The sequence below is a fragment of the Prionailurus bengalensis genome, chromosome X, assembly GCF_016509475.1.
Source record: "Prionailurus bengalensis isolate Pbe53 chromosome X, Fcat_Pben_1.1_paternal_pri, whole genome shotgun sequence".
Taxonomy (NCBI): domain Eukaryota; kingdom Metazoa; phylum Chordata; class Mammalia; order Carnivora; family Felidae; genus Prionailurus; species Prionailurus bengalensis.
This window is the reverse complement of record NC_057361.1, coordinates 25,995,932-26,022,986: the sequence shown is the minus strand read 5'-3', so window position 1 is coordinate 26,022,986 and position 27,055 is coordinate 25,995,932. Positions and strand designations below refer to the sequence as shown.

The window sequence follows — 27,055 nt, the reverse complement described above, 5'->3', positions numbered from 1 at the left end:
TTAAAACTCCAGCACTTTCATCTTGCTGGGTTCAGCGTGGGTTCTTGGGCCCAACAGGAATTTATAACGTGGAGGATCACTGTTGGGCACCTGTCTGTACTCCAGGTACCTTTCCTGCTCTCAATTTTCTGTGATGAGCTCCCTGGGCTCTCCAAAGACTAAATGCTTCATTTCAACACAGATTCTCAAAGGCATTTAGGGATCTCCAGATGTCCTCCTCATTGTCATACCTGCCATTCAAGAAGGTGACACCCAGGAGAGGCATGAGAAGCCCATTCTTAGGAAAGCCTCAGCCACTGATCACACTGCCATCGTTGGTGAGGTCTAGGTGGCTGGAAAGGGTGTAGGAGTGGCCACTGGGTTTGACTTCCTTCAATTCGAGGCCAAAGATCAGCTCCAAGTGCTCAGAGGTCCTCTTGAGGATCTCAGGCAAGTGCCCCTTATACTTTTTGTTCACAACCTTCAGCAGTGCTGCCTGCATCATGGGCTCCCTCCCTGCATGCTTCCCCAGTAGAAAGTGCGTCAACATGCTCACCTTCCTGGTTAGGGAATATTTCAGTGAGTTCTCAGTGGAGAATGGGGCTTCAGAGCAGTTTGAACGTTCTCATCTTGGCTCTTGACACCTTGTTCAGACCCCGTGCATGAAATGACTGCAGAACTAATGCCGGTGGATAGAGTTCTCTGAGGCTCCTAGGAATGCCAGCAATAAGAAAATCTGAGGGAGCATCCCCAAAACAGGAGAGGAGAAGGGGGACCCTTTTCTGTTGTGGTGGCCTGAGCCCCCTTGAGATCCTTCGGCCTGGTGGCATTTCTCAGGTGGATGAACCTCCTCTTCTGATACTGAGGAATGATGACTCTGTGGTCATCAACAGCAGGCAGAACAGTAAGTACTGTGGGCCCCTGGAGGAGGGACAATGAGATGCACCTTCAGCAGGGATATTCCACCTTGGTGTTAAACAAAGCCACTCCTGCAGGTTTTATTGAGGACACTCTCTCACTTATGAGGCTATCGTTCTCCTAGTCAGCCTGTCTCTGAGAACCTACTGGAGACAGAGTGAGCCTTAGGCTATAGCCTGTCAGCCCTTTTACTGACTAGTGTGACAGCACGGCTGGCAGTGGGGCCACATGTTCCAACAGGGCAAAGGATCCTCTACGTTTACCTTCAAAATTATCATGATGACTTTCGGTAAAGCTGCAAAACCCTCCTCTCAATTACACTGCAATTGATACCTCAAGGTTCCCTGGGACTCATTAAAAAAAAAAAAAAAGTGAGAAAGGCACCTTAGTTAACCACCCTTACCAGGAGGCACTCAGTGCTTATGGCTCTGTGGGAACCTCTTTGTATTGGGCTTGCTAGGTCCTAAATATCCACTCAGGGTCCTCATTTGGACACCACACAGGGCTGTGGACTCCTCCCCCACCCCGCCTTCTGATGACTGGCCACTGGACCTTCAGACCAAGAATCTCTAGATCTGATATAAAAAGTGATGGGAATCCATGAAAGAAATAATTGATAAGCTAGCCTTCACTATAAAGCTTTTGCCCTGCAAAAAAACATCACGAGAACAAGAAGATGAGCCACATACTGGGAGAAAATGTTTGCAAAAAAAAATACCGATGAATGCTGTTATCCAAAATAAACAAAGAACACTTAAAACTCAAGAAGAAAACCAACAACCCAATCAAAAAATGGGCAAAATATATGAACAGATACCTCATCAAGGAAGATATGTAGATGGCAAATAATCATATGAAAACATGCTTAGCATCATCTGTCATTAGAAAGTGACACATTAAAATAAAAATGAGGGGCACCTCAGTGTCTGAGTTGGTTAAACGTCTGACTCTTGATTTCAGCTCAGGTCATGATCTCATGGGTTCATGAGTTTGAGCCCCACATCCAGCTCTGCTCTGACAGTGCCGAGCTTGCTTGGGATTCTCTCTCTCTCTCCCTCACTCTCTCCTCTTCCCCTGCTTGCACAATCGCTTTCTCTTTCTCTCTCTCTCAAAATAAATAAACTTGAAAAAATAAAAATGAATTACCACTGCATGCCTTTGAGAGTGGCCAAAATTCAAAGCACTGACAACAGCAAATGCTGGTGAGGATATGGAGCAAGAAGAACTCTCATTCACTGTTGGTGGGGATGCAAAATGGCACAGCCACTCTGCAAGACGGTTTGGAAATTTCTTACTGCACCAAATGTATCTACACTGTTGGTGGGAATGTAAATTGGCACAGCCACTTGGAAAACAGTATGGAGGTTCACCAAAAAATTAAAAATAGAACTACCATATGATTCAGCAATCCTACTTCTGGTCATATATCCAAAGGGACTGAAATGAGGATTTTGAAGATATATCTGCACTCCTATGTTCATTGCAGTGTTACTCACAACAGCTAGGATATAGAAACAGTCTAAATGTCTATTGATGGACAAATGGATAAAGAAAATATGAAACATACATACAAAGAAATATCATTCACCCTTAGAAAGGAGGAAACCTTGCCAGTTGCAACAGTATAGATGAACCTGGAGGGCATTATGCTAAATGAAATAAGGCTGACACAAAAGGACAGATACCACTTATATGAGGAATCTAAAATAGTCAGACTGACAGAAGCAGAGAGTGGAATGGTGCTTGCCAGGGTCTGGGAGAAGGGTAAAATGGGGAAGTATTAATCAAAGGTTACAAAGTTTCAGTTATAGAAGATACATAAATCCTAGAGATCTACTGGACAGCATAGAGCCTATAGTTAACAAGACTGCATTGTACACTTAAAATTTGGCTAAGAGGATAGATCTTATAAGGACTGTTCTTAGAATACATAAATAAATAAGGTGGGAGGAAACCTTTGTAGGTGGTGGATATTTTTATAACAAATTGTGGAGGCACTTTCATGAGTACGTACTTATCTGCAAATTCATCAATTGGTACACATTAAATTTGCACAGCTTTTTGTCTATCATACCTCAAAAGAGTGTTCTTTTAAATAAAACAACAACTAAACATACTATACCACCTAGCAATCATGCTTCTTGGTATTTACCCAAATGAGTTGAAATCTTACATCCTCAAAACAAAAACAAAACAAAACCTGCACATGGATGTTTATAGCAGCATTATTCATAGTTGCCAAAACTTGAAAGCAACCAAGACGTCTTTCAGCAGGTAAATGGATAAACTATGGTACATCCCAGCAATGGAATACAAGCATACCTTGTTTTATTGTGCTTCACTTTACTGCACCTTGCACATATTGCATTTATTAAATTCAAGTTTTGTGGCAAGCCTGTACCGAGCAATTCTCTTGGCACCATTTTTCCAAAAGCATGTGCTCACTTTGTATCTCTGTGCCACATTTTGGTAAAACTTGCAGTATCTCAAACTTTTTCATTGTTATTTGCTACCGTGATCTGTGATCAGCGATGTCACTCTTGCAATTGTTTTGGGGCGCCACAAATCACACCCATATATGAGGGTGAGTTTAGTTGATAACTGCTGATTGCTCCACTGACCGGCCATTCCCCATATGTTTCCCTCTCCTCAGGCCTCCTTATTGCCTAAGGCACAAAGATGTTGAAATTTGGCCAATTAGTAACCAACCCTACTCTGGCCTCTCAACATTCAAGTGATAGGAAGAGTCATATATCTCCAACTTTAAATCAAACGCTAGAAATGATTAATTAAGCTTAGTGAGGAAGGCATGTCCAAAGTCGAGAAAGCCAAAAGCTAGGCCTCTTGCACTGAAGTTATCTAGATTGTAAATGCAAGGTAAAAGTTCTTGAAAGAAATTCAAAGTGCTATTCCAGTGAGCACACAAATGATAAGAAAGCACAACAGCCTTCTTGTGGATATGGAGAAAGTTCGAGTGGTCTGGATGGAAGATCAAAACCAGTCCCGACATTCTTTTAAGCCAAAGCCTAATCCAGAGCTTTAGGCTCTCTCAATTCTGTGAAGGCTGAGAGAGGTGAGGCAGCCACGTAAGGAAAGTGTGAAGCCGGCAGAGGTTGGTTCATGAGGTTTAAGGAGAAAGTTCTTCCCGTAACATGAGCACGCCAGGTGAAGCGGCACGTGCTGATGGAGAAGCTGCGGCACGCTACCCAGAAGATCTAGCTAAGAGCATTCGTGAAGGTGGCTGCACTACACAGATTTTCAGTGTAAATAAAACAGCTTGATGCTGCAAGAAGATGCCACGTAGGGCTTTCATAACTAGATAGGAGAAGTCAATGCCCAGCTTCAAAGCTTCAAAGGACAGGCTGACTCTCTTGTTAGGGGTTAATGCAGTTGGAGACAAAGTTGAAGCCCAAAGCTCATTTACCAAATGAGTGGAGAGAACTGGAATTAGCATGAGAACTAGAATTATGATTGGAGCCTAAAGATGGGACTGCACTGATGCAATCTCGTAATAGAAGAGATGAGGAGTTTAATGGATGAGAAGCTGCTTCTAATGGATGAACAAAAAAAAAAAGGTAGTTTCTTGAGCTAAAAACTATTCTTGGTGAAAACGCTTGAAAGATTGTTGAAATGACAACAAAGGATTTAGAATATTACATAAACCTAGCTGATAAATCAGCAGCAGAGTTTGAGACGATTGACTCCAACGTGAAAGAAATTCTGGGGTGGGTAAAAAAAACTATCAAACAGCATCACATGCTATGGAGAAATTATCTGTGTGAGGAAGAGTCAATCAAGGTGGCGAACTTCAGGATTGCCCTATTTTAAGAAATTGCCACAGCCACCCCAACCTTCAGCAACCACCGCCTTGATCAGTCGGCAGCCCTCAACATCAAGGCAAGGCCCTCCACCAGCAAAGAGGTGATTTTCTGAAAGCTCAGACGATGGCTAACACTTTTTTAGCAATGAAGCATTTTAAAATTAACGTATGCATGTTGTTTTTTGTTTACACATAATACTATAGCACACTTAATAGACTACAGTAGAGTATAAACATAACCTTTATATGCACCGGGAAACCAGAACATTCATTTGACTCACTTTATTGTGATACTCTATTGCTGTGGTATGGAACCAAACCCGCGTATCACTGAGTTATGTCTGTATTGTTGGGTGTGAAAAGAAATGAGCTAATCAAGCCACAGAAAGACAGGGAAAAACTTTAGATGCGTAGTACTCAGTGAAAGAAGCCAATGTGAAAAGGCTACATACAACATGATTCCAACTGTAGAACATTCTGGAAAAGGCAAAACTGCTGGAAAAGTAATAAGATCAGTGGTTGCCAAGGGTTATGGGTGGGGGAGGGAGGGATGATCAGGACAGAACGTACAACAGCAAGACCAAAGCCCGATGTAACTATGGGCTTTGCCGAGCTAATGACGTGGTGGTGCGAGTTCACAGGTTGCGCCACAGGTAGCACTCTGGGGCAGGACGCGGAAAGTAGGGGAGGCTGTGTGCGTCAGGAAGAGGGTACCTGGGAGTTCTCTGGACTTTCTGCTCAGTTTTGCTGTGAATGTAAAATTGCTCTAGAAAATGAGGTCGCTGTTTGAAAAATAAGTGATGTTGGGGGCGCTCAGGTTCACACCCTGCCCTGGGGATTTAAGTCTGGAGTGCAAGGGCAGGGCCACCCGGTTTGTTTTCCCGTTTTCAGGGATGGGTGGTCCATCCGTTCTCACTCAGTTTCCTCGACCTGACTCCTGGCAGGGCCCGAGGTTCCTCTCTTTCTTGATCTGAGGGCATTTCCTCAGAGGAAGGCTTATACTTTATTTGGCCACATGTGCCATGGTGTCCCGCAGGTGACGGCTATGGCAGGCACCTATGATATGGTGCTCCCACTCAGGTTTCGAAGTCAGTGTCCTAAATCTGCCTTATGTGATGTCCCAAGACTCCTCTCTCTGACCTGAGACCTCCCAACTTTTCTATTAGCCCTGAGAAGGATAGGAAGCCATCTCTGACTGACAATTATGCCTGGATCTCTCACGACAGTAGGAAGGATTCTGTGAGGTCTCCACTGATACACAGTGGTCCCTGACCTCTTCAGGATACTGGCCTTCCTCCCGGCACACGTTGGGAATCCTACCTCTCCTGACCAGAGTCAACCAAGCTCAGGCCGAGCTCTTCACCTGCTCGGCCTGTTACGTGGAAACCAGTTTCAGCCACGTCCTTCCAAGGCTGTTTGGGGACCCTGAGGGCTGACAGCAGGGGACAGGCATCTATGGGCCACACTGTTCTGGGTGGGTGCTTTTGTCATTCCTCATTCAGGGTCCTCAATCTCATACGTGTCAGCGACTCTAGTGACCTGAGGCCACCCTCCTACGGCAGGACTCACCTGTCCTTGAGAACCCTGAGGACTAAGTGAGGGGATGCTCACGCTTGGCCTAGCAGGAGCATCCCCTCACATACGGCTCCTGTTTCTTGACGCAAGGCTTCCTGTGAAAGGTCACATCCCTGCAAACTCTGGACTATTTCCCTATAGCAAATCGTTCAGAGATTGGGTCCGTGTCCCAGGAGTGATGTGAGGTAGGAAGCGATAGCACAAGGCAGAGACCCCAGAACAGATGTGCTGTCAAAGAAAAAAAAATACTTTAATCCACTTCTTGAGCAATCACACTTAGTGTTTTATGTATTTATGTAAGTTCTGTTTGAATGAATGTAACTTTCTTTATGGGACGGGTCGTCCAAAATGATTTTGTGAGCTCCTGATCTTCGAGGCTGACTTTGAATATATAGATGATCCTATCGTCACTGAATATTATCTCTTTCCCTTATTCACACTTCTCAATTATTTTGATATGGTAATTGCTATGGTTATGTATTCCACTCCAGTGTCTTGGGCAAAAAGAGTCCTTTTTAGTACCTGAGATACTTTCTGTAGTAGTGAGAAAGAAGGGGAGTTAAGGACCACGACATCAGCCTCAGGTGCAGGGCAGTGGAAGTGTGGGCTGCAGACTAATTCAGGCCAAGGGTCTAGTTCCAACCCTGTCACTTAGCAGCCACGTGAAATTGGACAGCGATACCAGACTCTGTGAGGCGGTCTTTTCATCTGTGAAATGGGTTTGATGAGCTCTGTTTGGGGACTGGTAGGATGTCCATAATGCATGTAAAGTGCATGGCACATTGTGTGGCCTGTGTTGAGCTTTAAAGGATGCCAGTTCTTACTAGGATTAATTGGTCCCCTGGAGTTTCAACCCATTACAATGATCTCAATTAAATCATTTTTAATTCAGGGGATGTCAGAAACCATGCAGTGCTCCAGAACAAAGACAACTCTATCATACAAAATTGTGCTTGGCAAGGAACACTAAGTAGTATCTGTCCCATTAAAGTATGTCATTCAATGTTGGCATAAGGTAGACTTCCTTAGTAGATGCAACACAGAGCTCCTAGAATGTGTTTCAAGGCCCCAAAACTTACCTTCCTCTCAGCTGCCATTTGTTTGATTGCTTATTTATTTATTTACTTATTTATTTAGAGACAGAGACCGTGCAAGTGGGGAAGGGGCAGAGAGAGAGTGAGAGTGAGAGAATCCCAAGCAGGCTCTGCACTGTCAGTGCAAAGCGTGTTGCGGGGCTTGAACCCACAAAACTGTGAGACCATGACCTGAGCCGAAACCAAGAGTTGGACGCTTAATGGACTGAGCCACCCAGGCGCCCCCCTCAGCCACCCTTCTTCCTAAACCACCCTGGCTTTCATTCTTTCACCCACCAACAAAAATCTAGACCTTGCCTGGAGTTTGCCAAATGCCATACAAGGTGACCTAATGTGGATGATGCTTTTAGTGGCGTGTGCTTTGGCTCCCCCAACCCAGGGCAACACGTGCCAGTCCAGGGGATTCTGGGCACCCATGACAAGAGAGCATGCTCTTATTTCGCAGAAACTCTGTGGACATGTTGTAAATAAAACCTCCAATCTGCACACTGCGTTCACCTGCACTGGCAGAAGAGCACAGGACGCACTTGATCCCTGCTTGGGGTGATTTCCCTCTGCTTTCTGCATAATCCCAAAGTAAGTGTTAAGGGCAGTTTGCCATTCTGGGCTTAGTCTTTCAATTCTGAAGCCCGCCACGGGAGGGTCTGGGCCCAGCTCCCTGTGATCGCAGCCTCCTGGAGCCCCCCATGCAGCTAACTTAGGATTACCTCCCCCTGAGGGAACTGCAGTCTCTGAAGACCCAGCACTGCCCTGCTTCAGGCACTGACACTTAACTCCTCTCATCTGGAACCACCTCTCTCCTGTTTTCTCCTGTCTTGTCATGTGTCCTTCTGGTCTGAGAGTGCAGATCACCATTCTTCCTTATATGACAGATGCTTCTCGCCTCTGTGATTTCATGGTCAGTGTCTTGATCTTTTTGTCAGCTCTCCCAGGGCTAACATGAAGCCTTCTAAGAGCGTACGCTCCATCAATGTTTGGGGAATAAACGAGCCTGTGAGCAGTGAGTCTAATTTATTAAAATGTGATGCTACATTCTTCCATTAGTCAAACACATGCTGTTATTTAGAATGTTACAAAATACAGAGTGAAAGGTATTAGGAAACCAAATACAGACCATCTTACTCTTCTCCTCCACTTCTTGACTCCATGTATTTCACTGGTTAAGTCCTTTTACATTTTCAAGGAAATTCATATTTCAATGCCATGCTACTTTGTACCAGAACACTAAATAAGATGGGAAATTTCCCAGTTTGTTTCATGAAACAGCAACACTCTAACTTTTAAACTGATAACAAGTGAGGCCAAAATAATCCATAAATTTACACTATAAGGCTAGGTAAGATTTCATTTCAAAATAGCAACATTTGAAAAGTAGCAAAAACTCAAACTGCTGGTAAATCTCCAAATTACCCATACAGAACAGGAGCACCAAGGATTACATGCTGTTCCCTCAGTCACACCCAGGCCTCCACTACTTAGAACACTGACTGCTCTCTTCAGTCACAATGTGAAGGATCGGGCTCGACCTCACTAGGTGTGGGAGGAGCTGCTGGACATGCCCTGGAACGTGCACTCGCCGTAGCATCGGTCTCAGCCTGGAGTGTGACTGTGGCTTCGGCTCTTTCTTGCTCATCTCTCAAAGCCTCTTCATACCAAGGGTGGAAGGCACTTGGGACTGTTTGGTTAATCTTGGCCCAAAACTCGAGCACTCTCATCTTGTTGGTCTCGGCGTGGGCTCTGGGGCCCCACAGGAACTCATAGCGTGGAGGATTGCTGTTGGGCACCTGCCGGTACTCCAGGTACTTGAGCTTCACCAAATCTTGGGTGATGAGCTTCTTGGGCTCCCCAAATATGAAGTGCCTCTTCCCCGCATAGACTCTCATTTTACTCAGGAACTCCCAGATCTTCTCTTCGGCGGCACAATTGCCCTTCAGGAAGATCACGCCCAGGAGATTCATCAGGAGGCCGGTCTTGGGAAACCCCCTGCCACGGTTTATAGTCCCGTTGTTGGGGAGGTTCATTTTGCTGACAAGGACGTAGGAATGCTTGGTAGGATCGACTTCTTTTAAGTCAACACCAAAAACCACTTCCAAGCTGAAAGAGGCTCTTTTGAGGATCTCAACGAAGCGATGTTTATGCTTTTTATTGATAAACTTCAGCATATCAGCTTTCATAATGGGCCTTTTCATTCTGCTCATGTGCAACAGGAACTGTACCAAAACACTCGCTGTTTTGCTTACAGGGTCCCCCTGAGACTGCACAATGGAGAGTGGGGACTGGACGGAACTTTGCTTTTTCTCAACTTGGCAGTCGGCTCCTTTGCATGATCTTGTGCGAGAAACACCTGCAGACTTTGTGGTGGCGGACACGGCCCTCTGAGACCTCTTGGGAGCTCTACGTGACCTGGCAGCAGGATTTCTCTGAGTAAGAACTTCAAAGGGAGGAGAGGCCGAGGAAGGGAATGCTTGTTCCGTGGCCGCAGGGGCCTGAGCACCCCTCTGAGGCTGGGTCCCACCTTGGGCTTGGTGGCGCTTCTCCCTGGTGCAGAGCTTACTCTTCTGTGCCCGAGGCATGATGACTGTGGTCAGGGACAGCAGGTGATCTGGGCATGAGAGAAGAGAGGATGAGAAGGAGTACCTTCAGCTGGGATCGACCACCTTGGCTTTAACCAAGGCTGCCTCTCAGGTTCTGTGAGGGCACTGCCCTAGGAAACCAACCACAGGGCTCCTGTGATGACCAACCTGTCCTCTGAGAACCACATGGAAGTAATTAAAGTGAGCCTCAGGCTGCAGCCTGCCGGCCCTGCTTGGTGCTTACTGGGGCTGAGAGCGGGGCTGGGTAGGCCGAGTCCTTGCGGAATCTTCTCTGGTACGGAGAATGGGGATCCTCCCAGTTCACATTCAGGACCGTGATAACGGCTTTGGGCAGGGCCGAGCCCCCTTCCTCGGTGCTGCTCTAAATTGACATCTCAAACCCAGGTCCTCATCATCTTGAGACCCCTCAAGGGGAACTAAAGGGGCATCTGAGCCCACTACTGTGACCCACTGCTGACAGTTCTGAGGGAATCTGCTCTGGGGTCATTGGGGTCCTCAGTCCGCATTCACTTTCCTCACCTTGGCTCTAGGTAGGGCCTGGGACACCTTCTTCTGCTGATCTGATGTTTCTCCCCTCAAACAAAGGCTCTCACCAACCTGATGACATAAGAAATAACGTTGGGTTCACATACATTTGACTTCCACACCTGGGCTCCTCAGTGCTATAAGCAAGGGGGGCCCTCTATTGTCTCTTTTTGGGGGGGGTGAGTGGAACCATCACTCTTTATTCCTCACTCTGATTCCTGTGGAGCCCTGGGTCTCTTTCCTCTGCAGAACTGAGGCCAATAAGTCCAACATGCTCATATCTCTGGGACTCTCCAGACAGAAATGAGGTGGAGGGGGGGGGGGCGGGTTCCTCAGCCTAACAAATATTCAGGGTTTCCCCAGGGCTGAGGGAAGGGCCAGAATTTTTATTTCATTTCATTTTATTTTATTTATTTTATTTTGTTTTATTAAATGTACATCCAAGTTATTTAACATATAGTGTAATAATAATTTCAGGAATACAATTTAGTGATTCATCAGTTACATACAATACCCAGTGCTCACCCCAGCAAGTGCCCTCCTTAATTCCATCACCCATTTAGCCATTCGCCCCACCCACTTCCTGTCCAGCAACCCTCAGTTTGTTCTCTGTATTTAAGAGTCTCTTATGGTTTATCTCCATGTTTTTATATTTTCGCTTCCTTTCTCTTACTTTCATCTGTTTTGTATATTAAATTCCACATGAGTGAAATCACATGATATTTGTCTTTCTGTGACTCATTTCACTTAGCATAATACTCTCTAGTTCCATCCATGTCGTTGCAAATGGCCAGATTACATTCCTTTTTATCAGAGAAGGGCCAGAATTTGTGAGACCCCCTTTTTAGAGTTGGTGTTCCCCTTAGTCCTCCCTTATGTCTCTGACCTTAACTACAGGTTGGATTTAGGCCGCTGGCCGCCAATACGCTGGTAGGACTTAGGCCTCCTGCCTTACAGCAAATCCCTCAATTCCCTGTGCCCCTAGGGGGGAAATTCAGGGACCTCCATATAGGATTGCCCTTACCAAGAGCCTTCCAGAAACAAGCTATAGGGATGCTGCTTTCCCTAAATGGGGAGAGGTCCCCTCATTAGCACTCCAGGGCTTCACCTTCATGGCACTTAGGGCCTAGGCCTCCTCCATCTGCAGGACCCAGGCTACTCCCTTAGATGAAGGCCCTCCTTATCTGAGAGTTTCCAGGCAGAAAGTCTGATAGGTCTGCCAGGCCTCCCAGGGCCAAGGGCAGCAGCAGGACCTAGGAGAGCACCCTGTGTTATGGGTCAGGGTGGTCCTCTCACTCCCCACTCAAGGTCCTCACCTTGGCTCCAGGCCAGTACTGGGACTCCACCCTCAGCTGGCCAGTGGCCTCACCACCCCCACCCCCACTCCCCCACAAATGACCTCACTTCCTAGAAACTCTGGAGAGGACAGAAGAATGCGTCATAACTGGCCACAACCGTTCAGGGTCTCCAAGGGCTAAAAGCAGGGAAAGGGCTCCATGGGATCCCAGTGTTCTGGAGTCGGTGATCCCTACGTCCTGACTCAGGGTCTTCACTTTGATATCAGGACCTGGGACTCCTCCCTCTACTAAATTCAGTTCACCAAAATCCAAATTTATTTGGCTTTAGCCTTCACTTCTTGGAGCCCCGAGAGAGAGAGAGAGAGAGAGAGAGAGAGAGAGAGAGACAGAGAGAGACAGAGACAGAAAGAAAGAAAGAAAAGAAAAGAGAAGAAAGAGAGAAAGAGAGCAAGAGAGCGAGAGAGAAGGGGGTGTGTGTCCGCATGCGCGCGTGCGCCCGCGCGCACGCGCGGTTAGGGGTGGGGGATGGTGGGAGTAGCGGGCGGGGCGGCCATAGTCAGAGCCTACCAAATAAAACTGCCCCTGCCTGGAGCTTCCCAGAACCAAAGCAGGCATACCGGTTTCTATCGCCATCTCTACTGGGAAAAGATCCCCTCATTAGCTACTCAGGACCCTCCTCTTGACTCTACTTAGGGCCTAGGTTACCTTGATCATCAGAACCAGGGTTACTATCTTAGACCGACGCCTTCCTCCCTGAGACTTTCCAGACAAAACTCGGCCTAACGGTCCTGTCAGGACATTCCATTTCAGACCCCAGGGGCAGTACTTTGTGGCGCCACCTTTGTTACAGGAAGGGGGGGGGGCGGTGTGGTCCCTTCATTTTACATTCAGGTCCTCACCTTGACTTCAAAGAACTCCTGGGAAGTAATCTTCCGTTCCTTGGCAGAAGAAATGCTGCGAACACTGGGCGAGGCCCGCGGTTCCAAAGCGGAAGTTCAGATACATCATATCCGGCCATGGCCACGTGGGGTTCTGAGGGCTGACAGCAAGGACATGGTTCTATGCGATCGCAGTGTTCTGAAGTCAGTGGTCTTTAGGTTGTTATTCAGTGTCCTCACCTTGGTGTTTATCAGGGCCTGGGATTCCTCCCCCTACTGACCCAAGTCTGCCAGCCCCCAAAGCGAACCCTCACCTTTCCGAGTCCCTGGCGAGGAGTCAGGATGCCCCGTTTCCGACTACCTCTGCCTGGGGCCCCATAGGCTTGAAAAGAAGGCAGGACTCTGTGAGCCTCCCTCACTCCGGTTACGGCCAAGACGTCTCCCTCTGCAGAACTGGGGCCTGCACCCTGTCAGACAAGGCTCTCATCCTGAGACTCACCAGGCAGAAATGAGGCTTCTCACGCTCACAGCTCCACCTGAGGCCTCTCCACGGTTAAGATGGGTGCAGGGGTTTGTAAAGCTCCCTCATTTGTGGGTCTAGTGATGTCCTCTTTGCTCACTCAGGGACCTGACATTGCTCCTGTTCAATCGTGTGACTCCATCTTCCCTGACATGAGGTTACTCTGCTCAGATCAAGGACTGCTCCTTCTTGAGACCTCCCAGGTGGAAGAGTGAGCCACACTAGGCCAAGGATGTTTGGGTCCTGAGAGGCATACAGCAGATTTGAGTCTCTGTGGAATACCACTGCTCTGGAGTCAGTGGTCTCTACATTCATCATCTAGGGTCCTCAACTTGATATCTATCTATCGATACAACGCAGGAGCCTCCTTCTACTGAAGTGTGGCCCCTTTCTTAGGCTAAGACTTTGAGCTTGCTGAGAAATATGAGGAGTGAAAGAAGAATGTCCACTCTGATTGCCCTGCCTGGGCATTCCAGGCCTCACAGCTGGTTTGGCAGGTCTCTGAAGGACCCCCTATAAAGTAGGATGGTTATCTCCCCAATCTTCATTAATGGGGGTCCTGTATAACTAAAGGATTCCTGGGAAACTCCACATCCATGCAAACTTGAGCAGTGTCCCTAATGCAAACTTTGCAGGTTCCAGTGCCTGGCTTCATGTTAAATGGGGAAACTGCAACGTAAGGCAGGGGATTCGGGACAAAGATGGGGTGTCAAAGAAAAATGACACTGATCTATCCCTCTTCACAGTAGTCAGTGAGCCTCTTATGTGATTTGTCTTAAATGATTTACTTCCTAATGGGAAGGAGTCGTCCAGGATGGTTTCGTGATTCCACAATCTTGAGGTCATTTGACAATGCATATGTCGATAATCATACTGTCACTGGACATTTTCTGCTTCTCCTCTTTGTTCATGCCTTTGATTTACTGTGGTATTCTTAACTGCTTTGGTTATGTATTCCAATCCAGTTCTTTGGACACAGAATCCTCATTTTTACCCCCTGAGAGACATTTTGGAGTATTACAGAACATAACGGTTTGCTTTAGGCAGAGAAGAGTGGAATGATCAGCATGTGTTCTAGACGAATTCAGACCAGGAGTCTAGTCCCAGCCCTGTCACTTAGTAGCCCTGTGAACTTGAGTACATTACCAAACTCCAAGACAAAGAACTCACAACCAAAATGCTGCTTAGCAACGCTAGTTATGTAATATATCTTCATTCAAGGTTATAATATACAGTGTGTTTGTGGGAGAGTCTTTCCCCGTTGGATACAACTCAAAGTTATCAAAATTTTTGTCAATGACCAATATTTTCCCTAACTTCCAGCTACCCTTCAATCTAAATCACCATTATTTTCACTCATTTAACCATCAGCAAAAATCTAGACCTTGCCTAGAATTTGCCATATTACATGCAAGATGAAGTAACTGAGTAAAAGAGACCCTTTTAATAGAGTGGTCTGTGGCTCCCCCAACCCAGAGTGAAAAGTGCAGTCCAGTGGGTTCTGAACACTCCACCTCAAAGAAGTATAATCCTTATTGCTCAGAAACTCCCTGGTGATGTTGTACATAGACCATCTAGTCTGTGCATCGTGTTCAGCTGCCCTGGGCAAGAGCACAGACACCTTTCGTTCCTACCCACCTGGAGATTTTCTTCAGTTTAGCCACAATCCCAAAGGCCATGTTAAGGACAAATTTCCATCGCAGGCTTAGTCTTTCATCTCCGAGGCCCTCCATCTGAGGATCTGGCCCCTGCTCACCACTCTCACAGCGTCATCTAGTCCACGATGCAATCCTACTTAAAGTTATCCCTCACTGAAGGGTTTTCAGTTTCCTAAGGCTCCACACTGCCTGGCCCGAGAACTTTGACACTTGACTGCGTACAACGCAAACCACCTTCCCTCTTCAACCCCCTCCCCCCCCCCCTTTTTTTACTTGTTCTTTAGGTCACAGTGAATATATAACCATCTCTTTTTACATGATAGCAGCATCCAGACTCTAAAATTCAGTGGGCAGGGGCCAGAACTTATTGTTGCTGTTTTGAGGGTTCTTTTTAAAAGCATCCCCAGGGGGCACATGGATGGCTCAGTCAGTTAAGTGTCCAACTTCAGCTCAGGTTACGATTTCACAGCTCATGAGTTTGAGCCCTGCATCAGGCTTTCTGCTATCAGTGCAGAGACCGCTTTGGATTCTCTGTCTCCCTCTCTGCCCCTCCCCTACACTTTCTCTCTCTCTCTCAAAAAGACACAAACATTTAAGAACAAAAACAAATAAAAGCATCCCCAGTAATAACGTGAAGGCTTCTAAAGAGCTCATTCTCAATTAATGACTGGAAATAAACAAGAGAGTGGGCTCATCAACATTTAATTTCTCTTTTAAATATTTGAATAACCGAAAGAAATCCAGGTATATAATTTTACTTTTATAAAAAGAAACAGTAGAAGGAATTAGGCAAACCGAGAATTGACAATCTTCTTATTTATACTTTTTTTCTTTTATTGATTAAATATTTACAAATTGCCTACTGTATACTAGACACTGTGCTGAGACTACAACTCCAAATAAGACAAAACATCTGCTTCTTCAAAAACTACTATAGTGAGGTATGACTGACATACCAAAAGCTGTACACGTGTAATGTATACAAGCTTGGAGATAAGTATACACCTGCGAACTACCATAACAATCTATGCCATAAACATATCCGTGACCTCCAATAGTCTTCTCCTGTCCTCTTTATTATTTTTTAGGAGTACAATAACAATTAACATAACATTTACCTTCTCAGCAGCTTTTTATTTTTTTTTTATTTATTTTTTTTTTTAAATTTTTTTTTTCAACGTTTATTTATTTTTGGGACAGAGAGAGACAGAGCATGAACGGGGGAGGGGCAGAGAGAGAGGGAGACACAGAATCGGAAACAGGCTCCAGGCTCTGAGCCATCAGCCCAGAGCCTGACGCGGGGCTCGAACCCACGGACCGCGAGATCGTGACCTGGCCGAAGTCGGACGCTTAACCGACTGCGCCACCCAGGCGCCCCATCAGCAGCTTTTTAAATATCCACTATGACATTAACTATAGGCTCTCTGCTATACATTTCTAGGACTTATCCGCCTTATAGAACTCAAACCGTGCACACTTTGACCAACACCTCTCCAATACCTCTCCTCCCAGCATCTGGCAACCACCATACTATTCTGCTTCTATCAGTTTGACTATTTTAGATTCCTTATATAACATGTATCTGTCCTTTTGTGTCTGGCTTATTCCACTTAACATAATGTTTTTCAGGTTCATCTCTGTTGTTGCAAATGGCAAGGTTTCCTTCTTTTTCAGGTTGAATAATATCTCATTGTACGCATATACCATATTTTCTGTACCCATTCATTCATCAATGAACATTTAGGTTGCATCCATGTCTTGGCTATTATGAATAATGCTACAATGAGCTGCAAATAGCTCTTCAAGATCCTGATTTCAATTCCTTTTGATATATACACAGAAATAGAATTGCTGGATCATTTGATAGCTCTATTTTTAATTTTTGAGGAACCGCCATACTGCTCCATAATGGCTACATCAATTTACATTCCCATCAAGGGTGTAAAAGCAAGGTCTTTCCCAAATACTTGTACTTAATCAGCTTACTCTCTACTTGGGGAGACGGAAAGACAACACACATTTTAATTGGTGTGCTATGAACACAATGTGAGAACTACTCTCTTAACAATTTTTAAAAAATCTTTTAAATATAATTTATTGCCAAATTGGCTTACATACAGCACCCAGTGCTCATCCCAATAAGTGCCCCTCCTCCCTGCCCATCACCCACTTTGCCCCTCCCCCATCCCCCATCAACCCTCAGTTTGTTCTCTGTATTTAGGAGTCTCTTATGGTTTGCCTCCCTCCCTCTCTCTATTTTTTCCCCCTTCCCCCATGATCTTCTGTAAAGTTTAGCAAGATCCACATATGAGTGAAAATATAGGATATCTGTAAGTGTACAAACAATAAAGCATTGTTACATATAGGCACAATGCTTTACAGCAGATCTCTCTCTGGAACCTATTCATCTTGCACAACCGAAACTATACCACTTCAACAACTTATTTTCCCTATTCCCCAACCCCTGGCCACCACCATTCTACTCTGTGTTTCTATGTGTTTGACTATTTTGGATAACTCATACAAATAGAATCATGCAGTATTTATCCTTCTGTGACTGATTTATTTTATTTAGAATAATGTTCCCCAGATTCATCCATGTTGTCCCATGTAATAGGACTTCCTTCATTTTTAAGGCTAAATAATATTCCATTGTATGTATACACCACATTTTCTTTATCCTTTTATCTACTGATGGACATTTGCGTAGTTTCCGTATCTTTGATATTGTGAATAATGGTGTCATGAACATAGGAGTGCAAGTATCTCTTTAAGATACTGGTTTCATTTCCTTTGGGTATACACTCACAAGTGGGCTCGCTGAATCATGCAGTTCTAATTTTACTTTTCTAAGGAACCTCCAAACAGTTTCTCCATAATGGCTCTACCAATTTACATTCCCACCAACAGCACAAGGGCTCCCTTTTCTCCTTACTCTCATCAACACTTGTTATTTTTTGTCTTTTTAATAGTAGCCATCCTAACAAGTATGAAGTGATATCGTGGTTTTGATTTGCATTTCCCTGGGGATTAATGGTGTTGAGCACCTTTCATATACCTATTGGCCATTTGTGTGTCTTCTTCAGAAAAATATTCAAGTTCTTTACTCATTTTTAAAATTCAGTTATTTGTTTGCTATTGAGTTGTATGAATTCCTTATATAATGTGGATATTAGTCCCTTAGATACATGGTTTGCTAATACTTTCTCCCTCTCCACAGACTGCTTTTTCATTTTTCCACTGCTGTATAGATGCCTTTCAGTTTGATGTAGTCCCACTTGTTCACCATTTTTGCTTTTCTTGCCTATGTTTCTGTTGTCATATTCAAAAAAATCTTTGCCAAGATGAAGGTCAAGGAGCTTTTTCCCTATGCTTTTTTTCTAGGAGTTTTACGGCTTTCAATCTCATTTTTAAGTCTTTAATCCATTTTTCACTAATTTTTGAGTATAAGTAGCATCCAATTTAATTCTTTTGCATGTGGATATTCAGTTTTTCCAACACCATTTACTGAAGAGACTATCCTTTCCCGATCGTGTATTTTTTGGTGGACTTGTCAAAGATCACTTGACAATTTATGCATGGGTTTATTTCTGGGCTCGATTTTGTTCCATTGGTCTGTGCGTCCGTTTTTATACTAGTATAACACCGTTATGGTGAATATGGTTATGCAATATATTTCAAACTCAAGAAGTGTGATGCCTCCATCTCTGTTCCTCTTTCTCAACATTACTTTAGTATTCAGGACTTCTTGTGGTTTCAGATGAATTTCCAGGTTTTTTTTTCTATTTCTGTGAAAACTTCCATTGGAATTATGATAGGTACTGCACTGAATCTGTAGATCATTTTGACTAGTAAGAATATTTTTAAAAATATTAATTCTTTCAATCAGTGAACATTGGATATTTTTCCTTTTATTTATTATTCTTCAATTTCTTCCATCAATGTCTCACTGTTTTCAGTGTATAGATCTTTCCCCTCCTTGGTTAAATTTATTCCTATTTTATTTTTGACACTTTTATTTATTTTTTTTATTTTTAGAGAGTGTGTGTGTGAGTGAGGGAGGGAGACAGGGAGGGAGGGAGAGGGAGAGGGAGAGAGAGAGAGAGAGGGAGAGGGAGAGAGGGAAAAAGAGAGAGAGAGAGAGAGAGAGAGGGAGGGTGGGAGAGAGGGAGGGAGGGGGGGGAGGGAGAGAGGAAGGGAGAGGGAAGGAGAGGGAATCTCAAATAGGATCCACACTCTGCAAGGAGCTCACTGCAGGGCTCGATCCCACAACCCTGGGATCATAACCTGAGCCGAAATCAGGAGTCTGGCCAGTCAACCAACTGAGTCACCCAGGCGTCCCAACTATTTTAAATAGAATTTTCTTAATTATTTTCCAATAGTTTCTTGTTAGTGTGTAGACACACAACTGATTTTTGTGTGTTGACTTTACATCCTGCAGTTGAATACATTTATTAGCTTTAATAGTTTTTTGGGTGCATGGGATTTTCATCCCAATCTCCCCTACCTGTAACACAGAGAGGAGTCACAATCTCTCTTAGGGCTAAATTGTGTCAACTTGAGGGAGAGGCTGATGCCAGTAAAGTCTAATTACTTTTCTTATCCATTTCAAGAGCAGCTGATCTCAGTTTTATGCTCACATATAGTATTGCAACTTATTAATTAGATTCTGGACCTTTCATAAAGGTATTTTATTACTTATGTTATTGTCAGTTCTGTGCTTCTGTGGGCAAATAAGGGCTGGAAATTCTGATTCTACCATGTTGCTGATGCCACTCAGACAAAACCTTTTCTTTTATCTCTTGATCCCAACAATTCTACCACAGGGTTCATTCACATTTGCAAGACAACCCCTGCTCATGTGACAAGTTAGCTTGCTCTGGACCAAGAGAAGAGCGGCAAGGATTTTTTAATTTGTTGTACAAAATACCAAAGCGTTTATACTTCTACTGATCAACAGCAACATATGTGTGATACATATTATTCATAAACACAGATACTGAAATCAAATAAACCTTCTATTACAAGGAACAGTATTTTAAAAGTGCCAAAAAGAACCCCCAAGATAAAAACAGATAAATCTCCCACTCAAGCAAAGCAAGGACAAAAAGAAGACTTACAATGGGTCCCCTCCACGTCCACCTAGGTGCTTTACTACTTAAAATGCTGGCCTCTCATTTCCATCACAAGATGACCAATCTCCCCGCCCCAGACTTCACTATATGTGGGAGGCACTGCCGGTTCACGGCCCTGGCACACACCTTGGCCACGGCAGCAGGTTCTCTTCTTCTCACCTCTTAAAGCCTCTTTCTTTCCTTCCTTCCTTCCTTCCTTCCTTCCTTCCTTCCTTCCTTCCTTCCTTCCTTCCTTCCTTCCTTCCTTCCTCCCCCCCCCTCCCTTCTTCCCTTTCTTTTCTTTTCCTTCCCTTTCTTGCTTTCTTTGTGTGAGAGACAGAGAGAGAGAGAGAGAGAAAGAGGGAAAGTCCAAGAGCATGCATAGGAGGGGCAGACAGAAACGTAGACATCGGATCCCAAGAAGACTCCACACAGTCAGCACAGAGCTGGACGTGGGTCTCAATCCCACGAGCCGTGGGATCATGACTTGAGCTGAAACGAAGAATCAGACACTTAAACTGACTGAGCCACCCAGGTGCCGCTCAAAGCCTCTTTATGCTTCATCATGCGATGGAATTCAGGACCTCCAAGAGCTGCTGGCAGGAAGTGGACTCTATGAGCCACCAGTGTTCCGGGTAGATGCTTCCTTCGCTCCTTTTAAGAAAACTCACATTTGTATCTGACAACTCTCTCTACTGACCTGAGATAGTCTTCCTCAGACTAAAGTCTCAAATCCTTGACAAGTGTGATAAAAAAGTGAGGAGATTCTTGGCCTGCCAGCTCTGCCTGGGGCCTTCTAGCTCTGAGAGAAGGCAGGGGCTGCTCCCTCTGGAACAGCCAACACTCTGGAACGCTGCTTTCCCCTTTCACCAGTCCTGACTCACGGGTATCCTCCCAAAGGCCCTTGTCACTTCCAATAAGGGCTTCTTGGGAAACGCCACATCCCTGAAAACTCTCGAGCAGTTTCCCTACTCCAAACCTTGCAAAGAATGGGTCCTTGTCCTTCTCTTTCCTGTACAGGCTTAAGGTCTCATGTAACCACTGTTCTCATAGATTTGCTTTTTGTAGGGAAGATCCTGAGTCAAATAATTTTTTGAGTCCCTGATCTTTTAAGGTTATCTGAAATCACATATGCAGATGATCCTATTGCCTGCAAAAATCATCTTTTTTCCCCTTATTCATACCCCACATTGATTTTAATACTATTATTGTTCTAGTATGTCATAATATACCTGGTACGGAGTAGTTGGTTGCCCCATTCCTCATACGGAGTTCTCACCTTGACACCGTCACGGCTGGGATTCCACTTAATAGCCAGCCTATAAAACCAAGGCCCTCGTTTCCTTGATTCCCTCCAGGCAGAAGGCGGAGGTAGGGGGCACGTGAGCGTGGCAGCTCTCGCCTGTGCCTCCTAGGCTAGCAGCAGAGAAGGGGTTAGGTGCAGCCCTGTCAGATGTGGGGGGGGGACCCCCATGTCCCCACACAGCATCTTCACTCTGACCCTGAATCCTTCCTGGAACCCCACCCTCTCTGCTAATTTGAAGATACAGCCATCAGACAAAGGTCTCAACTTTCTGGGACCGGAGTTGAAAAATCAATGTTAGCCACAAGCAGCCACGACTCTTCTGGACTCACAGAGCTGACAGTGGGACAGGATTTTATGGGATCCTACTGTTCTGGCTAGGTCCTTCCACCACCCTCATTCAGGTTTATCTCCATTACATCTATGAGAGACCAATACCCCTTCTCTAGTGATAGGAGAACTTGGGTCTCAGACCAAGGTTTTTACGCCAGTGAAAAGCCTGCAGAATAAGGGAGGGTATGCTCAGTCTAACAACTGTGTCTGAGACCTTGTGTGTTCAAGAACAGACGGGACCGAAGTCCCTGGCATTCCCTATATTCTGGGGCATTGGTCTCCCCAGTCCTCCTACATGGGGCCCTTGCCTCGGTGTCTGTCTCTTGGATTTAAGGCTTCCTGGGAAATTGCACATCTCTGCAAACCCTGGAGCAGTTGCTGCTTTACAATCCTCGCAGAGAATGCGACTCTGTCCTGGGAGTGATGTGAAATGGGCAAGCGCTAGCACAAGGCAGGAGTCCCAGGACAGGTGATGGGGTGTCAGGGGAAAACACATTGATCTATTCCTTCTGTTTATCAGCCTGATGAAGATTCTCATGTAACTTCTGTTCTGCTAGATTTCCTTTCTACCGGTAAGAGATTGTCCAGGCTAATTTTGAGAGCCACTGATCTTTTGAGATTATTTAGCATTGCAAATGTAATCGTACTGTCACCTAACAGTGTCCTTTATTTATCCCTCTCAGCTATTCTGGCATTCTTTTTGCTCTGGCTACATGTTCCAGCCCAGCAGTTTGGACACAAGGCCATTCTTTTTTAGCACCTAAGACGAATTTTGAAGTACTGAAAAGAAAACTGAAATAAACACAGGGTGTGTCTCAGGGTGCGAGGAGTAAAACAATGTAGCCTCTGTAGTAATTCTGGCCGGGAGCCTAGGCCCAGCCTTGTCTTTTACTAGCCCTATGCCTTTTGGCACGCTGCCAAACTCTAATTCTATGAGCCTCAGGCTTCCCCTGTGAAGTGAGTTTGATAAACCCTATCTTTTAGGACTGTCTAATGTACAGAAAGCATCTATACTGAGACATTCGGGAATGGCAGGTATTACTATGATTATCTTGACCTCAGACATTACCATCTGTGCAGCTGAATTTTGTTTTGTTTCATTTTACATCTAAGACATGTCAGAAAATATGCAGTGCTCTGGCCAAGAAAAACCTCCCCATCAGCCAAAATTCTGCTTAGGAATGAAAACTAAGTAGTATGTTCTCTCGGCCCCCTCTTTACCAAGATTTTCACTTGTTCTTTTCTTTTAAATGTTTATTTTTGAGAGCGAGCGAGCACGTGAGACAGAGAGAGAGCCAGTGGGGGAGGGGCAGAGAGAGAGGGAGGCACAAAAACCCAAAGCAGGCTCCAGGCTCTGAGCTGTCAGCACAGAGACCAATGTGGGGATTGAACCCACCAACCGCAAGATCATGACCTGAGCCGAAGTCAAATGCTTAACTGACTGAGCCACGCAGGTGCCCCTTCCCTTGTTCTTTATGGAGTACTACTATCTCACCTTCTTCCCATAGTGACAGCTGCTCCTATAATCTATAATTGCAGGGGCAGGGGCTGGGTTTTCTTTGACTAAACACCCCCAGTACAAGGATGAAGACTTCCCAAGAGCAGATGCTCAATGTTTGTGTAAAATAAGAGACATGTATAAAGAGGTTTGATTCATTATGATCATATATTATCAAACATTCTTAACAAACATAAACAAATGCAGGTATGTGTCTTTTAAATTTAGAAAAAGAATAGAGTAAGGCAAACAAAGAATTAACCAATTATTACTGTATCAATGTACCTATCTGCGTACCTATGTAATCTATGTATCTGTGTACCTATGTACCTATCCATCTATCTACGAATCTAGGTTTCTATGTATCTAGTTATCTATCTATCGATCGATCGATCGATCTTCTCATCCTAACTATTTCAGTGTGGAATTCTTTCACATTTCCAAGGATATCCTATCTTAAAGCCATCTTATCTTGCTCTGGATCACAAAAGTGATTTGACAATTTCTGATCTATATTTCAAAAAAAATAAACTCTTACACCTAAAACTGATAAACAGCAATAAATGTGTGATCTGTGTCATCCAAAAACTTATATTCTGAATCTACATAAACTTTCTATTGAAAGGAACAGTGCCTGAAGAATATATTTAAAAAAAGGTAATCAACAAATTATTTGTGCCCATGACAAACACTACTTAACAGGCCTTCCCATGACAAAGCGAAGAATCTGCCTCAGCCCTCTCTAGGGAGAAGAGTGGCCAGATGTGGCCTGGGAACATGCAGTGGCCTTGGCAGTAGAGGCATGCTTGGTTGCAGCTCTGGCTTGGGCTCTCTCTTCCTCATCTCGCAGAGCCTCTTCATAATGGGGCAGGAAGGCACTGGGGACGGTATTGTGGACCTTGGCCAAAAACTCGAGGACTTTCATCTTGCTGGTTTCAGCATGGGCTTTGGGGCCCCATAGGAACTGATAGCGTGGAGGATTGCTGCCGGGCACCTGGCGGTACTCCAGGTACTTTTCCTGCACGAAATCTTGGGTGATGAGCTTCCTGGGCTCCCCGAAGATGAAGTGCCTCCTTCCATCATAGATGCCCAAAATATTCAGGAATTCCCAGATCTGCTCCTCAGAGGTGCAGTTGCCATTCAAGAAGATGACACCTAGGAGAGGCATGAGAAGCCCATTCTTCGGAAAGCCCCAGAGATTATTCATAGTGCCATCGTCGGTGAGGTCTAGGTTGCTGGTGAGGGTGTAGGAGTTACTGCCAGGCTTGACTTCCTTTAATTTGAGGCCAAAGACCAGATCCATGCGCTCCGTGGCTCTCCTGAGGATCTCAGCGAACTGCTCCCTGTTCCTTTTGTGGACGATCTTCATCATGTCTATCTTCTTAATGGGCTCCTTCAATTTATACTTATACAGCAGAAACTGTACCAACATCCCCACCTTCATGCTTAGAGGATCATTTTGAGCTTTCCCGGTGGAAGTTGAGGCCAGAGAGGAATTTTTACTTTCCTCAACCTGGCTCTTGGCACCTGCCTTAGATCTTCGCCGTGAAGCACGTGCAGCAGCCCTGGTGGTGGCTGGGGCTTTTTGAGGCTCCTGGGAAGTGCCAGCAATAGGGGAGCTTGAGGAAGCACCCCCAAGAACAGGAGAGGAGGAAGGAGTAGCCTCTTCTTCCTCTGCTGTAGTTGCCTGAGCACTCTTAAGACCTTGGGTCTCGGCTCTGTTAAGGCGGCGTTTCTCACGAGCACGGAGCTTACTCTTCTGACCACGAGGCATAATGGCTGTGCTCAGAGATAGCAGGCAAGGGTGTGAGCCAGTGGACAGGTGATATGGGCAACTGCAGAAGCGAGAATAAGATGATGTTATCACCTTCAACAGGTAGATTCCACTTTGGATTTATCAAAGGTGACCTCGGCAGGATACTTGAGGATACTGCTCTAGGACCCGACAAAGGCTCCTGTTCTCTTGGTCATCCTATCCCCTAAGAATCTTACGGAGAACCACAGAACCCTCACAGTGAGTCTTATTTGCATCCTACTAGCCCTGCCTCGGGTTTACTGAGGTGAGAGCAGATGTTTGCAGTAGAGACCTCTGTGTTCTGGCATGTTGGGCCCTCTCCATTTATCTTTAGTGTTATCATGTCAAGTCTTGGCAGAGATGGGGCACCCTTCCCTCTGCTACCTGTTATTTCACACCTCAAAGCTCCCAGGGACCCAGGAGAAGGAAGTGAAGGGGCACCTCAGTCTACTTCCCTGCCCAGGGCTGAGAGCTCAGCAGGGTCCATTCTGTCCTGAGTTCACTGGGATCCTCAGCCTCATTTAAGGCCTTCACTTTGGTTCCTTAAAAGGCTCAGAACCACTCTCCCTTGTTAACTTTGGTTTAACCTTCAGACTAAGAGTATCACCTCCTTTAGACCTGATATAAAGAAGTCAGGGGATGCTCAACATGAAGGCTCTCCCCTGAGGATTCTTGGGCTGAAATCAAAGGGTTAAGATGGATGCTTTGATGTCCCCTCTATTCAGGATTGGATGATCCCTAGAGTCCTCATGTTAAGAGCATAAGTTCCAAGAGGAAGAAGCAAAGACAACCTTAACTGACCAAACGTGGTCTCTCAAGAGTAAAAGGTACCACAGGCAGGTTGATGTCCTATGGCAGGTGGTCCTCCATAGGATCCCAACTCAAGGTCTAAATCTGGCTCACAACAGGGTCTAAGATTTCTGCCTCTGCTGATCTAGAACCACTCCCCTTGGACCAAGACTCTCAGTTTCCTGTTACCATGGAGTGGAAACTGATGAGCACTTCATATGGCATCTACCTTGGAGGTCTCCCAGAGAAAATACTAGGCAGGACTTTATTTATTTATTGCTTTTGCAAGAGCAAGGAAGGAGGAGGGGGGAGGAGCAGAGACAAAGAATCCAAGCAGGCTCTGGGCCATGAGTGCAGAGACGCACGCAGGGCTCCAACTCATGAACCATGACTCGTGGCATGACCCCATATCCTCCCTCTGCTGGCCTGAGGCTGCCCCCTTTGACCTGGTTCTTCACTTCCCTGAGATGTTCTGGGAAGAAGTGAGTGTAATGTATCATGTCACCATGCCCAAGTTTCCCAAGTGTGAAAACAGGGTTTGGGCTTCATGCGGCCCCCTTCTTTCCTGGAGGGATTCCCCCATCATCACTCGGTACCACACGTCGATTCCTGTTTAGGGACTGGGATCCTTTCGCTGAATGGGGCTTATGCCATTAGATACAGGCCGTCACTTCCCTGAGATCACCACCTCGAGAGGAAATGAGGGGGCACCTCAGCTTGCCAGCTCTGCCCCGGACCTCCTAGGCTGAGTATGCGAGCTGTTGGTATAACCCTGAATCTCCTTAGCTGCTAGAGAAGAAGGCAGCTCCCTCGGCATCTGTCTACCCGGCATGGAGCCTCCTAGAGCTGAGTGCAGGGGTGCTTCCCAGAGTAGCCCCCTCTGTTGGGTCAAGGTCCGCTCGTTATCACTCGGGGCCCTCATCTTGAATCTAGTTAGGACCGCCTCCCTCGGTAGTATCGGGACTACTCCCGAGACGGAGGCCTGGTCTCTGAGAACTTCTAGGCCGAATTCCGCCTCACATTCCGCCGGGACCGCCCGGAGCCGGGGCCAAACGGGCCCATGGCGGGGAGGGGTCCCCTCTGTTACAGGGGCACGGGGAGTCGTCTCCTCGGGTCCCGCTCGGCGTCCTCACCTCACTTTCAGCCCGGTCCCGGGAATCCGGCCGCCGCCAAACAAACGCCGCGCGCCCTCCGCCTTGAGGTCCGGGCCCGAAAGGAAGTCGGCGCAGCCGCATCCGGCCCTCGGCGGCGGCCGCCCGGGGTCTCCGAGGGCTGAAAGCAGGGGTGGGGCGCTCTAGGACCCCGCCGCCGAGAACTCGGTGGTCCCTGCGTCCTGGCCCAGGGTCCTCCCCACGTCCGTCAGG

The 27,055-nt window shown here is 45.9% G+C and overlaps 2 protein-coding genes and 1 pseudogene across 2 annotated transcripts; all 3 read right to left on the bottom strand.

Moving 5' to 3' along the window:
* On the bottom strand, nt 1–1,175 carry LOC122477035 (annotated as a pseudogene).
* Nucleotides 1,176–8,382: 7,207 nt separating this feature from the next.
* Nucleotides 8,383–12,838, bottom strand: MAGEB3 (MAGE family member B3). Its single transcript, XM_043569729.1, has 3 exons — nt 12,703–12,838; nt 10,500–10,577; nt 8,383–9,988 (listed from the first exon to the last, which is right to left on the bottom strand). Exon 3 carries the CDS (start codon nt 9,957–9,959, stop codon nt 8,883–8,885), a length of 1,077 nt encoding a protein of 358 aa, XP_043425664.1. The 5' UTR covers nt 9,960–9,988; nt 10,500–10,577; nt 12,703–12,838; the 3' UTR covers nt 8,383–8,882.
* A 10,423-nt stretch (nt 12,839–23,261) lies between these two features.
* LOC122476904 (melanoma-associated antigen B2-like) lies at nt 23,262–24,952 on the bottom strand. Its single transcript, XM_043569796.1, has one exon. The coding sequence runs from the start codon at nt 24,879–24,881 to the stop codon at nt 23,850–23,852; it is 1,032 nt and encodes a 343-aa protein (XP_043425731.1). The 5' UTR covers nt 24,882–24,952; the 3' UTR covers nt 23,262–23,849.
* Nucleotides 24,953–27,055: the final 2,103 nt, after the last annotated feature.

Bases quoted from the DNA above. Each gene is read 5' to 3' on its own strand.
- MAGEB3 (XM_043569729.1), bottom strand. From the start codon at position 9,959: ATGCCTCGGGCACAGAAGAGTAAGCTCTGCACCAGGGAGAAGCGCCAC.
- LOC122476904 (XM_043569796.1), bottom strand. From the start codon at position 24,881: ATGCCTCGTGGTCAGAAGAGTAAGCTCCGTGCTCGTGAGAAACGCCGC.